Source organism: Siphateles boraxobius, unplaced genomic scaffold (assembly GCF_051911475.1).
Source record: "Siphateles boraxobius isolate OS27281-9 unplaced genomic scaffold, OSU_SipBor_1 18, whole genome shotgun sequence".
In the NCBI taxonomy this organism is placed as follows: domain Eukaryota; kingdom Metazoa; phylum Chordata; class Actinopteri; order Cypriniformes; family Leuciscidae; genus Siphateles; species Siphateles boraxobius.
The window spans coordinates 405,565-420,791 of NW_027508788.1; the positions used below are offsets into that span (position 1 = coordinate 405,565).

The following is a 15,227-nucleotide window of genomic DNA, read 5'->3' on the forward strand; positions in this document are numbered from 1 at the left end:
GTTCCTCAGAACACAGCCCAGAAAAGACACCACCAGATATCTGATAAATTATTACATTTGTCTCTCAAGTTATAATAAAATTTTCTTTTCCAGACGTAAATACATGTGCCTGCAATTAAATTGTAGCCTTTATAAACATGCCTTAGAAAAAAACATTACTGATGTGCATCTTGAGACAAAACAATGGCACCGACATATTTTAAGATATGTCAGTACAAGCTGCTTTCAGTTAAAACAGCTCGAACAGGCATTTTAAAGGCTTAAGCCTTGTCTGTGAAATTGGGGGCAAAAGTTTAGGGTCAATAAGAGGTCAATAAGATTTTTTATTTTGAAAGAAATTAATACTTTATTCAGGGAGGATGCAAAAAGATGATCAAAAGTAACAGTAAAGACACTTATAATGTTACATAGGATTTCTATTTATTATTAAAACAATTAAGAATCTTGAAAAAAATAGGATCATGATGTCCACAAAAATATTAAGCAACTTTTTTTAAACATTGATAATAATAAGAAATGTTACTCCAGCACCAAATCAGCATATTAGAATGATTTAAAAGGGTCATGTGACACTAAAGACTAGAGTTATAATGGCTGCTGAAAATTCAGCTTTGCAATAACGGGAATGTTTAAAATATATTAAAATAGAAAACAGTTATAAATACTTTACAATATTACAGATTGTATTTACTTTATTTGCAGTAATATTACTGTAAATGCAGCCTTGATGGGCATACATGACTTCTTACAGAACCCAAACTTATGGTAGTGTATGTAGTGTTACAATTTTTGATAAACTTATCTTTTTGGTTTTGCATAAACAAAATGGTGCAAATAGAACCCTTTTTGTTTTTGAACCCATGGTTATGACACTTGTTTACAGTGTAAAGATGACTATAGATATGCGAAATACTAAATATTACAATGATTTCATTACTGTTGGTTCGGTTTTGAATACTGAATTGATTAACATTCCTTCTGTTTGGATAGACTAAACATATAAGTAGTCTTTTGAAGTGACAAAGGTCATAAAAGGACACGAAGGGTCAGCCGTTCATGACCAAAGGCAAGTGAACTTTCCATGAACTTCAGTGGTGAAGCACTATGACCTCAGCGTGCCTTCATTCATCCTGAAGTCTTTGACTCATTTCTCAATAGTAAACACTCTGATTATCATACCTTATCACCTTTGGCTCCTGGATAGCCAACACTGCCAGGACATCCCTGAGGAGGAAAGAACGAAATATTTGTAAATATACAAAGCCACAGTGTGAACAAAATAAAACATGCAACTTTTATTTTTTACGGCAAGCAAGCTTGTTTAAATAAAAGGTTTATAGCTAGTGGAAATAAATAAGCAATAACAAACTGACAATCAATTTCCTAGTTGTCTTGATCCGAACAAACAAAAAACAAACATTCAGAGTTCAGAGGTCAGACAAGTTAATAAAATCCATTAACTTTAGTGCCACTCTGACCAGGGTAATAAAGGCACATTGTTAAACTTAAACCTACTGTAACCTTTTAAACCATCACAAAGCCAGTCTAAAAGCTGACTTCCTGTAACATGACATCTGGTTTGCAAGTTTCTTGCAACAAAAACATTCACATAAAGTACAAACTTTTATCACTGAATGGCACTAAACCGTTTTTGAGTTTATTATTATCTGAACAATAAAAGCAATTGATCTAGCCTCAAAAATAAATAAATAAATAAATAAATAAAATACTGGACCATTGTTACTGGATCAAAAGTAATATACTATTATAATATTTATTAAAATGTGAAATTAGCTTTTATTCTTATATCTCCAGTTCTCATTTTAATTTTAGTGTAAGTTTAGTAATGTTGTTATGCTTTTGTCATTTTATTCTTATATCTCCAGTTCTCATTTTCATTTTAGTGTAAGTTTTAGTAATTTTGTTATGCTTTTGACATTTTATTATTTTTTGCTTTTTTAATTTTTTATTATTTTTAGTTCTTCAAATTAACCTTATTTTATTTCAGCTAGTTTCCAAGGCATTCTGATTTCAGTTTTTCATCTAACATTTACATTTTAATAGCTTTAGCAAACAATATCAATACTGCATTGCAGTACAATATTTTAGACAGATTATCAAGTGAAGCGGTTCATAAACACTTAGTTTAACATATGACTAAAAGCTTGACCCCCACAGAAATGCAGGGTATGATAGTAATAAAGATGTGAAAAAGAGGGGGTACTAATTACTGCATTTTACTCTCAAGCAGTGAAGTGTGTCCTTAATGCTATCAGCCAACTGGTATAAATCAAGCCTTCATGAACTAATGGCCTTTTACAGTGCCTGGGCCACTGGAGCTCAGACAGAAGCCTCCAGATGACAGCATGTCTGGGTTTACTCCTGTTATGCCCGGTCACTTGTAAAGCCTGGTGAACGTTGCATTTTGATTGTGTGATGCAGATGGGTTGTTCCTCCTACAGCCAATTTTAGAGAGCCGGATGAATCTAAGGTAGCCAGTGAGAAAAGCTGAAATATACATATACTGTACAAAATCAAAGTCCTAATAATTCCCTTCTTTAATTTTTCTCTCTTGTGCTTTCTGCATCAGACTTGGTTCTACTGCTTTTGCAGATTGTGGCAGACGTTTCCTATTTTATTTATCGAGTAAAAACCTGCACATGCCTTGTCTGACATATTTGCTAATTGATTTCAGCTATTGTGTCCATTTCCTTCTTAGACACAGACTGGTTTCACATAATTCTTTAGTGTTAACAGAATGTGACATGAGACCGACAATTTCTGCTAGATATATACCAGTGTTATTTAGTATTATTTATACACTATGATAGTATTTATTGATATTTTGAATCAGCTTTTTCGTTAATTTTTCAAATTAGCAGTACTCATTCTAATTGAACTTTTAGTAATTTAGTAATTTGTATTGTTTTTTAAAAAAACTTTTCTTATTTCTAATTAGCTTAATAACTTAAATTTAACTAATTTCAGTTAGCAAAAATTATATTTAATAGTTTACAACAACAGCAACACCGATACTGAATTTATACTCACAGGCTCACCTCGGGGCCCCACTGGCCCCATGGGTCCCCGTTGGATGCGATACATATTCCCATCAGAGCCACGCACAAGGTCTCCATGCCTGCCTGTGAGTATAACTGTACCTGGGTGCTCCTCAGATCCCCAACCAGACCCAGCAGGGATATCTGGAGTCCTGGAAGCTGTTCTTACACTGCCTTTTGAGATGCCTTCCCAATAAGTTGTACTATCAGGAGCCTGTGTGGTGGCCCCCAGATCTTCTTTTAACAAGTTGGATTCTCGATCCTCAGGATTGGAGGTGGATTCTAGGTGAGTTTCTCCGCTAGATACAGTACTTCCGGTAGGTTTCTCGGGTACCTGAACATCCAGGTTGATAATTGTGGCATCAACTGGTTTCTTTGGAGAAGGTTTGCCAGGTTTGTGCTTGTCAGTGGTGATGTTTTCATCTAAACGTTTAGATGTGGATTCTGGTTTTCCGTCACGACTTTCTGTAGTGTCAGTTGGGAAGGATTTGGAAGGTTTACCACCATTTTTGGACAAGATGTTTTGGTCCACAAGGTCTGTATCCTCATCCACCTCAAACACATCACCTCGCCCCACAAAGACAGGACGTTTGGATCCAGTGGGAAGAGTACCATCACCACGTATAATCCCACGTCTACGGACACCCTATAAACATAAAGAATTTACTTAATGTGTGCCAAGAATTGTGTGTAAGCTATTATTCAATTTCATCTGGGAGCTTTATTTTTAGTATAACATGTTTAATGTAGATGTAATCACTTGTATTTCTTCATACGGTCTTTTTACCATGAGAATGTTTATGTGATTTGATTAAAGCTGTAATCCATTTTAACATATGGTTGTGAAGTTGCTGCTGTTAACAGATGCACAGGTAAATACACAATAATTCCAAGAAGATAAAGAGACAAAAAATAAAAAGGAAAAAACAACAGAATCAAGGTCTGGATTCCATATGATCTGTCTTGATTCTGAATGATGAAAAGAGAAATGAAAAACAGCCTCTCTCTGCAAAGAAACACCCACATCACGGTGTCAAAGGCAGGGGATTGTTGCTGTATATCAAAATGACATCGTACAAAATTGAAACATGTGTCTCTTTAAAGCCTGCTGTGATTCTGTCTAGTTGCTTTATTTGCATGGAGTTTAGGCCAAGTGGTTTAGTAATGTGACTTTTGTAGGACAAACGAGTGCTTCAGTTATCTTGGTGGCATCTGCAATGTATACAAAAAAGAGAGACTCAAAAAGAGAGTTGAGAGACATGAAAGGTTGTATATGAAGCTATTTATATGTTGCACGGTTTTAACCATGCTATTTTGTGTTGCCAGATTGATAGGGTCAAATGTAACACAAATCTTACACATTATATCTTATATTTTTTTATATTAATATATATTCAATGAATAATATGTCAGTCAGCAAGATGAGATTTGACTGTAGCCTGTAAAGGTGAGATGGAAGAGCCTTTATACGACGGAACTGTGGGTTAAATCAGACCCTATGGTCTAATACTATGAGTAACAATGGCTCTTTCTGTGGCCAAAGCCTGATAAACCGACACTTGATCTCCACCTGGCTACGAAGGGCCGTCGTCCAGCTTATCTTCCTGCTGTTGGTCTGATATCCCTCTAATAGCCTGCCAAAGAGGGTCTGAACACACTGACTCACATTAAGTGTCCAGTCACCCAGAAAAGAGCAACTTCTTCTCCAGCTCTGGCTATGATAGCATTGGGCCACTAGGGGGCTTCCTGTGACTAGGACCAGCATGAACACATACTTGTAACCTCACTGCTACAGTGCTTTGTCCTTAATTAATAACCAGAGTCCTTTTCTCTTGCAGAGTTTGGAAATAGAGGCTGAATTTGATCACTTAAAAAAGCAAAGTCACTAAAGTGATTTTCTCCTATTGGGCAAAAAACACCAGAAACTTTGACATTCAAGTAATATCTAGGGATCAGAATAACAGAGCCACCTAGCAACCATATAGCAACAACTCGGGATTGTGGTGGTGACTTTTACACAAGAAACCCTTACTCACATTGACTGTCATGGCAAGTGGGGGAAATACAGAAGATGTGACAAGATTAAGCAAAGATCCGTTTACAGGAGAAAGGCTATTGTGACATAATCCAGATCAACGATAACTTCTAGAATGAATGTTCCCAGTGCTGTTGCTGTGATGTGCACATGATGTACAACACTGCTGCTATTTAAAGGTCTGTTACAGAAACCTTTCCTGACCGAACACAGTTTAGACAGATCAGTGAAAAGCCAGATGACAAGTCTGTAGGAGAGGAAAGAGTTTCCCTAAAAAATAAAAGGGATATGCCTTTAGGCTTCAGATACATTTTTTAAAAACACGTCTACATGCCAGCTAACCAAAGCAAGCATGTGGGCAAAAGAAATTTGCCTATTATCATACTTCAGTTCTGAAAGTTACAAATTTACATCTAATGCCTTGGTCTGTAAATATATAAGTGGAAAAGCCTACAAAAAAGGGTCTTGTACATACAATCACGCAAAAGTAAGCACAAAAGAGGACTTGAAAGACTATCTGTAAATCTATCACAGAGACGCAGGTATTTATGGGCAATGTCAAACCAGCCGTATCTTGCATTTTGACTGATTTAACTGCAGCACCCCATAAAATATTTCCCATAAAGCAATGTCCTACATTTCCGGAGAAAGTGGGCATTGGAAACTAAATTTAATATGGAGAAAAGATGGTTTGGCCCAAAAAGAAAATTAAGTAAGAAAACACCAATTACATCTGAAGAACTGAATTCATTCTCAATCTCAACCAATGTTATATTGGTCTTGTCATAAATCTGTTGCCACAGCTGTTGTTTTTCTGCCACCGAGAGTTTGTCAGGCTGAGAATTCAATTTAGCTCTATGCATAATAATAAAATATTATAAATACAAATCCTATAAAGAGCAGTGGTTATCATTCACTAAGCTATAATAAACAGCACAAAAAAGAAAACAAAAAAATGAGAGAAGTGCAAAAAATCAATTGCAATATTGTAAAATACTGCAAAACCAATAAATGTCAATTACAGTCAAAACCTGCACCCTGGCACTGGACATGAACTCAGCGTTTGTGGTAATCTGGGTCGAACTATAGCTCAGTGAAAACTATTTCGCTCATATAAACCAAAACCACTGTAACCTCTCACATCTGCAGCCAAACCACTGTCAGCCTTCAGGAGAAACGGACTAACACTTAATTACACGCATATGTCTTATTTTTCCACACCAATATTTATACACATTCTAAAAACCACAAAAATTTTTATCAAAGTGGAGATTCATAAAGTGTTGGATTACCGCTCACCACCAAATCCACGTTTCATTAGTCGATAGGAGTAGTTCATACATGATTTGTAAGAACAATTTTCCCAAACAAACACATTTCGGAAAGGTTTCCAGAATGAAGCCATACCTTTGGAATGTGATTTCTCTGACCTTGCGCTCCGAATCTCATTAAATCCAACAGAAACCATCCTAGCAAACACATCCAGATCCTCATGGTGGCACACACACATACACACACACATGCACTCACTCACACATACATCACCAACAACAAAAATGCAGTGAAACTCAGAATCAAGACTAGTCAATAATGTGCAAAACACGCTAGCACACCCACAAACTCTCATTCCACCCACATTCTCGCAGATTACATGCAGACACACACATATCAGCTACTTCACACAATGAGACACCTGTTTGGCTGTGGCCTCAGGGCAAATTGAGCGTGTGTATGTGCGAGAGTGCGCTCTTGTCTTTGTAAGTGGTTATGTGTATAACTCTTGTAGTGTCCAGATACAAGTACTTACATGCTTGCTGAGGTGGATAAGAATTAACTGACAGAAACAATATGGTTTATACAATAACTTTCTGCTAATAGGGACAAATGGACCAATGGGAAATTCATACACTGCCCACATGCAACCACATTATGGCATCATCAGACGGAATGACAAGCTTGACAGCTTGTTGAGTTTCTGCTGATGTGAATTATTGGCAAGTAGAGAAGAAAAAGTGACTATCAAGACCCTAAATCAAAGAGGAGACTATCCACACTCTTCACTCACAAAGCAGAAAGCAATGTGAAGTCTTCACGGAGACAATCCACAGAGATCTGTCACAAGGGTCCTTCCCAAATAGCAGATAATTGCTTCCAGAAAATTTCAGTCAGTTCTGATTTATAGAATCCTGACAAGTTTTGACAAGTCTGTCTGTCCATCTTTCTATACAGCATCTACTGTATCTACCTGGATCTATTTACAGGAGTGACCAAAAGAGATGTTCAGCTTTGAAACATTTAATTGTGCAGATATGATTTTTGGACAGTCCCTCATTCAAAAAAGTATGAACACATGAGAGAATCAACAAAATATTAATAACTGATTATATTGTTGTCAATGTATGCCTTTTCCTATGGGCTTTTTAATTAATTTTTTTTTGCACTGTAAAATAAAACCTTTAGCTGTAGCTTGCCAAATAATTTTGTCAGATAAATACCTTAGCCAAGTTTGGGGTTTTGTTTTTCCTTGATATTTGAAATATTGAAAAAAATATATAAAAATATTTTCCTCATATTTTGATCGCTTAATCGAACTTGTAGGGCCATAAGAAAAAATATCCCCTCCGGACATCACTTTTGGCCACTACTATACTACACACATATGACTTATTTTTTAACAAATATTTATAGGTCCTTCTCAAAAAAATAGCATATTGTGATAAAGTTCATTATTTTCCATAATGTAATGATAAAAATTAAACTTTCATATATTTTAGATTCAATGCACACCAACTGAAATATTTCAGGTCTTTTCTTGTTTTAATACTGATGATTTTGGCATACAGCTCATGAAAACCCAAAATTCCTATCTCAAAAAATTAGCATATCATGAAAAGGGTCTCTAAACGAGCTATTAACCTAATCATCTGAATCAACTAATTAACTCTAAACACCTGAAAAAGATTCCTGAGGGTTTTAAAAACTCCCAGCCTGTTTCATTTCTCAAAACCGCAATCATGGGTAAGACTGACGACCTGACTGCTGTCCAGAAGGCCATCATTGACACCCTCAAGCAAGAGGGTAAGACACAGAAAGAAATTTCTGAACAAATAGGCTGTTCCCAGAGTGCTGTATCAAGGCACCTCAGTGGGAAGTCTGTGGGAAGGAAAAAGTGTGGCTAAAAACGCTGCACAACGAGAAGAGGTGACCGGACCCTGAGGAAGATTGTGGAGAAGGACCGATTCCAGACCTTGGGTGACCTGCGGAACCAGTGGACTGAGTCTGGAGTAGAAACATCCAGAGCCACCGTGTACAGGCGTGTGCAGGAAATGGGCTACAGGTGCCGCATTCCCCAGGTCAAGCCACTTTTGAACCAGAAACAGCGGCAGAAGCGCCTGACCTGGACTGCTTTCGGATGAAAGCAAATTTTGCATGTCATTCGGAAATCAAGGTGCCAGAGTCTGGAGGAAGACTGGGGAGAAGGAAATGCCAAAATGCCTGAAGTCCAGTGTCAAGTACCCACAGTCAGTGATGGTCTGGGGTGCCATGTCAGCTGCTGGTGTTGGTCCGCTGTGTTTTATCAAGGGCAGGGTCAATGCAGCTAGCTATCAGGAGATTTTGGAGTACTTCATGCTTCCATCTGCTGAAAAGCTTTATGGAGATGAAGATTTCATTTTTCAGCATGACCTGGCACCTGCTCACAGTGCCAAAACCACTGGTAAATGGTTTACTGACCATGGTATTACTGTGCTCAATTGGCCTGCCAACTCTCCTGACCTGAACCCCATAGAGAATCTGTGGGATGTTGTGAAGAGAAAGTTGAGAGACGCAAGACCCAACACTCTGGATGAGCTTAAGGCCGCTATCGAAGCATCCTGGGCCCCCATAACACCTCAGCAGTGCCACAGGCTGATTGCCTCCATGCCACGCCGCATTGAAGCAGTCATTTCTGCAAAAGGATTCCCGACCAAGTATTGAGTGCATAACTGAACATAATCATTTGAAGGTTGACTTTTTTTTATTTATTAAAAACACTTCTTTTATTGGTCGGATGAAATATGCTAATTTTTTGAGATAGGAATTTTGGGTTTTCATGAGCTGTATGCCAAAATCATCAGTATTAAAACAATAAAAGACCTGAAATATTTCAGTTGGTGTGCAATGAATCTAAAATATATGAAAGTTTAATTTTTATCATTACATTATGGAAAATAATGAACTTTATCACAATATGCTAATTTTTTGAGAAGGACCTGTAAAACCCATACATTTTTTTATTAAAGAGGAGCATCATAAAGTATTGGATTAGTGCACACCACCAAACACGTGTCATTATTAGATAGGAGTAGTTCATTGTAAACAGCTGAAAGTCTGTACACTTTGGCAATAAACCTGATTTATACACTTTGGCAATAAACCCTAAACCTTTAACCCCCAATAATGGGGGTTAAATCATTTCAATAACAACAGCATTTGTATACCACCAGCACATGATGATGTTTTATTCTTCTACACTAACTTGCGTCGTAGCCTACGATTCAATAGGTGTCATCATCAAACAGTCTACTTACATGTCGTAACCAAGTTTATTAGATCCAAGTCGTACAGTGTGATTTGTAATGATCTTATAGGATTGCCAAAATCGCACATTCTGTTTTAATTGTTCTTTGTCCATTCTCATTGGTAATATTGTGTTTTGCTTCATCTACAGCATTTTCCTCTTGCTCCTGAGTGTTTTTTTTATTGTTATTAAAAGATACTGCAGCACCTAGATCCTGCCTCAACTCATCTTTGTTGCAACCCATGCTGACACCTATATATCTGTCAATCCAGCATATATGATTGATCTATTCATCCACCCATCCAACCAACCAACCAACCAACCAACCATCCATCCATCCATCCATCCATCCATCTAATATTTCTGCATGATTAGGCCACTTTGCATTAACTGCATGTGATTTATTGTGGGTTTGGGGATGGACGGTACTAAATTACTGTCTCAGAACTGATAATTATAGCCTGTGGAGTTGAGGTCTGTGAATGCCCGAGGATAGAGACACAGTGAAGAGGAGAGCAGGCGTATTATAGACGCCTGCACAATGACATATAATTATGGAGTTTTCAGTAAACCATCATACACAACAAAAAGGGAAAAAATGCCTTAATTTATGTAACAGTTTGCAAATCTGAGCTCTAAAAGGGCAGACTGTCGCATACCCACATGGCGCTGCTACACTTGTTTATTGTCATTGTGACATCCAAATGGGAAACAAGTCTTCGCACATTTTATAAATAGATATTAAATTAATTACAAAAACATTCATATTTGTTGTACTAAACAACTGACAACTGGAAACAGCCTGTTTTATGGATGGAACTCTCAGCAGCTGTCTTGACCAAAACCCATTACTCAGCTTGTAAAAACTTTTTAGAATTTAAATGTAATTTGTATTTATAATAAATTAATTTACATCTCTTGGATGAAAAAGTTTAAATATATATACACTAAAACCAACTTTGTCTCATATAGGCATTGATAAAGCCTGATACAGTCATAACTTTATGCATGCTATTCAGATTTTGAAGTAAATTACTTTTCATCCCATGAGTGAAAATCCTAGATACACTCAAATGATCTTACCTTCTCTAATCGGACATGTCTGAAAGAGACACTTCTCAGTTCAATGTGTCAGTGCATTGTTGATGTAGCATCTAATGTAACCTGCTGAGAGGGATTTTTTAAGCTTGAGACATGGAAATGGCGTGTGCAATTTACATAAAGAAAAGAGACAAGAAAACAACTTATTGCTTCAATTACTACTGAGATAACATGTGTTCATAGGCTCATAACTCTAAAATAGATTTTTTTTTATATCTAAGGTTGCATGGCGACTGATCTATGAGCTCACCTTACCTCAGCATGTGCGCCAATATGTGTGTGTGTAAACATCTTTGTAGAGTTCTGCTAATCAAAAAGTCAGGAAAGTGGCTTGGAATGACAGAAAAATAGGAACACTGTTAAAAATTCTGGGGTCAGTAATATTTATTAATGTTTTTCAAGAAGTCTCTTACAGCAAGGCTGCCTTAATTTGATCAAAAATACAGTAAAAAAATCTTGTGATGACAAAGTTGAAATCAATTTCACATTGAGAAATCAGAAATCAGTCTAATATGAAGATTTGGTAGTCAAGAAACACTTCTTATTATCAATGTTGAAAACCCAAAAAGTTTAATATTTGTTTAATATTTTTGTGGTGGCCATTAAACACCTTTTTCCAGAATCTTTGATGAAAAGAATGTTTAAAAGAACAGCATTTATTTGAAATATAATTTTTGGTTGCACTTTACTTAACAGTATGTGCACTTACAGTGAACTTACCTAAGAAAGTACTGTGTAATATAAGGTAAATACATGGGTTAAGGTAAGGTTTAGGGGTAGATTCAGGGTTAGTACATAGTTAATTACCAAGTTATTACAATTACTATAAGTACACAGAATGTACATGGGGAACAGGACTGTAAAGTAAAGTGCTACTTAATTGTTTTTGTAACATTATAAATTTCTTTACGGTCACTTTTGACTATATTTAATGCACTTTTGCTAAACTAAAAGTATTTATTTCTATAAGCAAATATCTTTCTAACCCCAAACCTTTGTGGATTAGTACCTTTTGAGGAGTTATCACCACATTGAGAAATAAAAATAAAAGGTAAAGTGTCTAAACGACTCAACTAACTGATATGACAAATTAGCATTTTGTTCAAATCCAGGCATTCTCAAGAACCATTAATATTAACCCTTTGGGCAGAGAATGACAGATGACAGAATGGACAAAATGCACTCAACCTAACATTTGACCTTATTCCCTGATATCAGGAAGAAGAGGTGAGGAAATTAGCAGCTCAGGTTCTTTGTAAACGAAGATCTTATATACACAATACTTCCATAGTGTTTAGTTTAAGGATAGCTGGCACTGTCTCATGCATGTCCACATTTTATCCATGAACAAGTAAACTACCTTTAAAAACAGATACATTTATTACTCTAAACTCTAAGACAGAGCGAGTTCAAAGACACGTATGGAGCTGTTGAATCCTTTACAGCCTGTCTGAGTAATTCTTACAATTCCCTAAAGGAGTACTCCGTCCAACTCAAACCTAATTTTAGTGCCGAGCAAATCAATTACAGGCTTGTGCCAACCCCTGCCAAACGAAACCCACAGAAAGAACAAGGCTATTTCTAAACACGCTAACACCACTTTTAAACATACACACTGCCTCTGTAGACTGAACAGAACAATCCAAAATAAATAAACAGAATCAGACAGACACAAACACATATGCATTATAAATCATTATAAACCCTGGCAATAACACGTCGCCAAATAGGTCAATAAAACATGCACTTTAACATTTACACATAAAACCTAATTTCTCGACAGGGCCTCTGCTCCAGACCTTGAGCCATTGTGCTTATTTAGAAGTGGGTTGCATTCCCTCTATTCTATCCCTTAAATTGGCAAAAAGCCTTAATCATAATAATAATCATAATATTAATGGTTTGAGGTCTCATTCATATAGCAGTAATGGTCAGTGGACAAGGTATACACATATATACCACACACATACATAGAGATATACATAAAATACATCAAGTCTCTCAATTAGTCATCTGAACCAAAAAAATGCATACTGTACATACACATATCACACTAAACATTCATGACTTTGGCCTCAAAGCTGTGCCATTGGAAATGAGTGACAAGCTAATTTAGTGATTACCTTTAACCCCTGACCTCCTGTTGGGTTAAAGAGATCAAAGAAAACCATACGTTTCCCATTAATCCATCCAGGAAACTGGCAAACCAAAAACAGCGGAGGCATCAAAGCGAAACACCACAACAAAAAGTTCACAGTCAAGAGGTTACACCACAAGAGAGAACTGGAGAAATAAAACAGGTTATTAAAAAAAAAAAAAAAGTGGTATTCTGTAGTCTTTGAAATCCTCCACCTTTATGACATAACATGATGGATTCCAGACAATTGATTGAGGCACTATAGATGTTTTAAACATGCCATGCTAGGGTCTAACTGAAATAAAGATTTTGTTTTGAATCAGAAGGAATATAGAGTCCATCAATATTCATATCTGCAATTTCTAAACTTAATTCAAAGCCCACAATGACCATGAATCCATGGGCCAAACAGCTCACAGCAGCCAAACACACACGGGCTTGGCTGTTGTAGCTCAACTGCACCCCACACCATCTTTCTTTGGCTTCAGAGAAGACAGAGGAGATTTGAAAAGCCTTTTTGGGTTTGTGACTACAGGTTCACAGTATGTTAGAATAATGTCATTTGTTTTCATCAGGAATGTTTTTTTGGTTTTGTACACATTTTGTACACAAAAAAACTGGATAACAAAATATTAAATGAGTATCAGTCTGAAAGGAATGGTATTTAAATAGAGCTTCTTAAAAGGTATGATAATATTAATGGAAATATAAATTGACAATTCACATGTCATTACAAAAACACTCTAGGCTACAATTTCAAGCAGTTATATCCACAAAAAATGATTCACAAAACTAAATGCTCTTCAGCACTTCTTGTGAGTAAAAACAACCCTATGGAGGTAACTATGGAAATCAACTCTTGCCGAGATGTGCATACGGTTTAAATTACAAGAAAGCAAGTCATGATGTGGCCAATGCAGATAGGACTGAGCAATTCCTTAATTTATAAAACTGCAGGAGAATACCAATATCAACATATTAAATAATATTTTCAGGTTGTTTGATCTTTTGCTAGATAATTTAAAAGCTGGTTTAGACAGATACAGGTTCTTTCACCCAAAATCCTGTCATCAAAATTCACTCATATTGCTCCAAAGCCGTTTTTCTTTCATCCATGGAACACACAAGACGGCATACTGCGGATTGTTCAAAGTGCTCTCGTTCATAATGGGAAATGAAAAAACATAAATGTAGAATAAAAGTGGTTTATATGGCTTGTCTACTACAGTATATTCCTATTTCTACATTGTGTTCTGAAGCTGTATGATAATACTAACAATTGTATGGCTTCAAAAGACTTGTAACATACTACAAAATTGTGCAATACATTCTCTTTCGTGTTTCACAGAAGGTCATATGGGTTTGTAATGACATAAGGGTGAGTTAAAGATAGAATTTTCACTTTGGGGAGAACTAATTTACTACATATACAGTAAAGATGAAAAATAACAGTATTGATACTTACAGTCAGTTTTGCACGAATAGAGTCATTGTCCTTTGCTGACACTAATAAGTCTTCCAGGTCATTTGAGGACAGCAAAAGTTCCTGGACAGCGTAAGAAAAAAGATGGAATATAGACAGGAAGACAGAAAAGATGAATATTGAAATACAAAATGGAAATGAATTGCAGTGCCACACAATTACAAATACTGTGATATTTTGGCCCAAATTTATCTCTTACTAAGTAGAAACTAGCCTGATTTGGAAGGCAGGTTATATAACATTCCCTGAACAGTATGGCTCGCTCACCTCTTCAGTGTCTATGCGAGGAGAGTGAGGTGGTTTTTGTCCGATTCCGCCACACTGGGGCTGGAAAACAGCACACTGATCTCGAGCTGCATCTGGTTCTCCCATCAGAAATGCCATCTGCATCAGATCACCCTGAAGAAACGAGGCAAATGAAAATATTACACCTATAAAGATTCACACATACAACCCATATGGTCACAAGGCACATACATTCAATGCATGCATGCTTAGACACACAAACACATAAGAATGAACACTTATTAACAGTTTTTATTAGCAACCATTACATAAAACAGAGTAAATTATTTGTCAATTATGAGTTCATGTCAGATATGAATACAACAGATATGAGTTCAGATGACAGCCTAGCAATCGGTTAACGTCAAATAATATGATGATCATGAAGTGTTGCCATAGAAGTCAAGAAATTTGCTAAAATGCTAGCTCTCACCATGTTACCCTATGACTGAGTTCAGTGTGTAAGTATGTAAATGGGATGTTTGGACTCTATGATGTAATTCTCTGAGACTCAGCCTAAACTTCACGCTGTAAGCTGTATTTACTTTTCCTGTCTAACACAACTAAAA

At 36.4% G+C, this 15,227-nt stretch overlaps 1 protein-coding gene across 4 annotated transcripts in view; it reads right to left on the minus strand.

Moving 5' to 3' along the window:
* LOC143740740 (uncharacterized) overlaps positions 1–15,227 on the minus strand; it is a 73,383-nt gene that overhangs the window by 32,969 nt on the left and 25,187 nt on the right. For 3 of the 4 annotated variants that reach the window (XM_077232738.1, XM_077232739.1, XM_077232737.1), the window contains 4 exons: positions 14,641–14,772; positions 14,356–14,436; positions 3,052–3,705; positions 1,180–1,224 (listed from right to left, as the gene is read on the minus strand). In XM_077232738.1, coding sequence (XP_077088853.1) covers positions 1,180–1,224; positions 3,052–3,705; positions 14,356–14,436; positions 14,641–14,772 — 912 coding nt within the window. Of the gene's footprint in view, positions 1–1,179; positions 1,225–3,051; positions 3,706–6,501; positions 6,627–14,355; positions 14,437–14,640; positions 14,773–15,227 lie in introns of those variants that run through there. The other variant, XM_077232740.1, reaches the window with a different exon arrangement.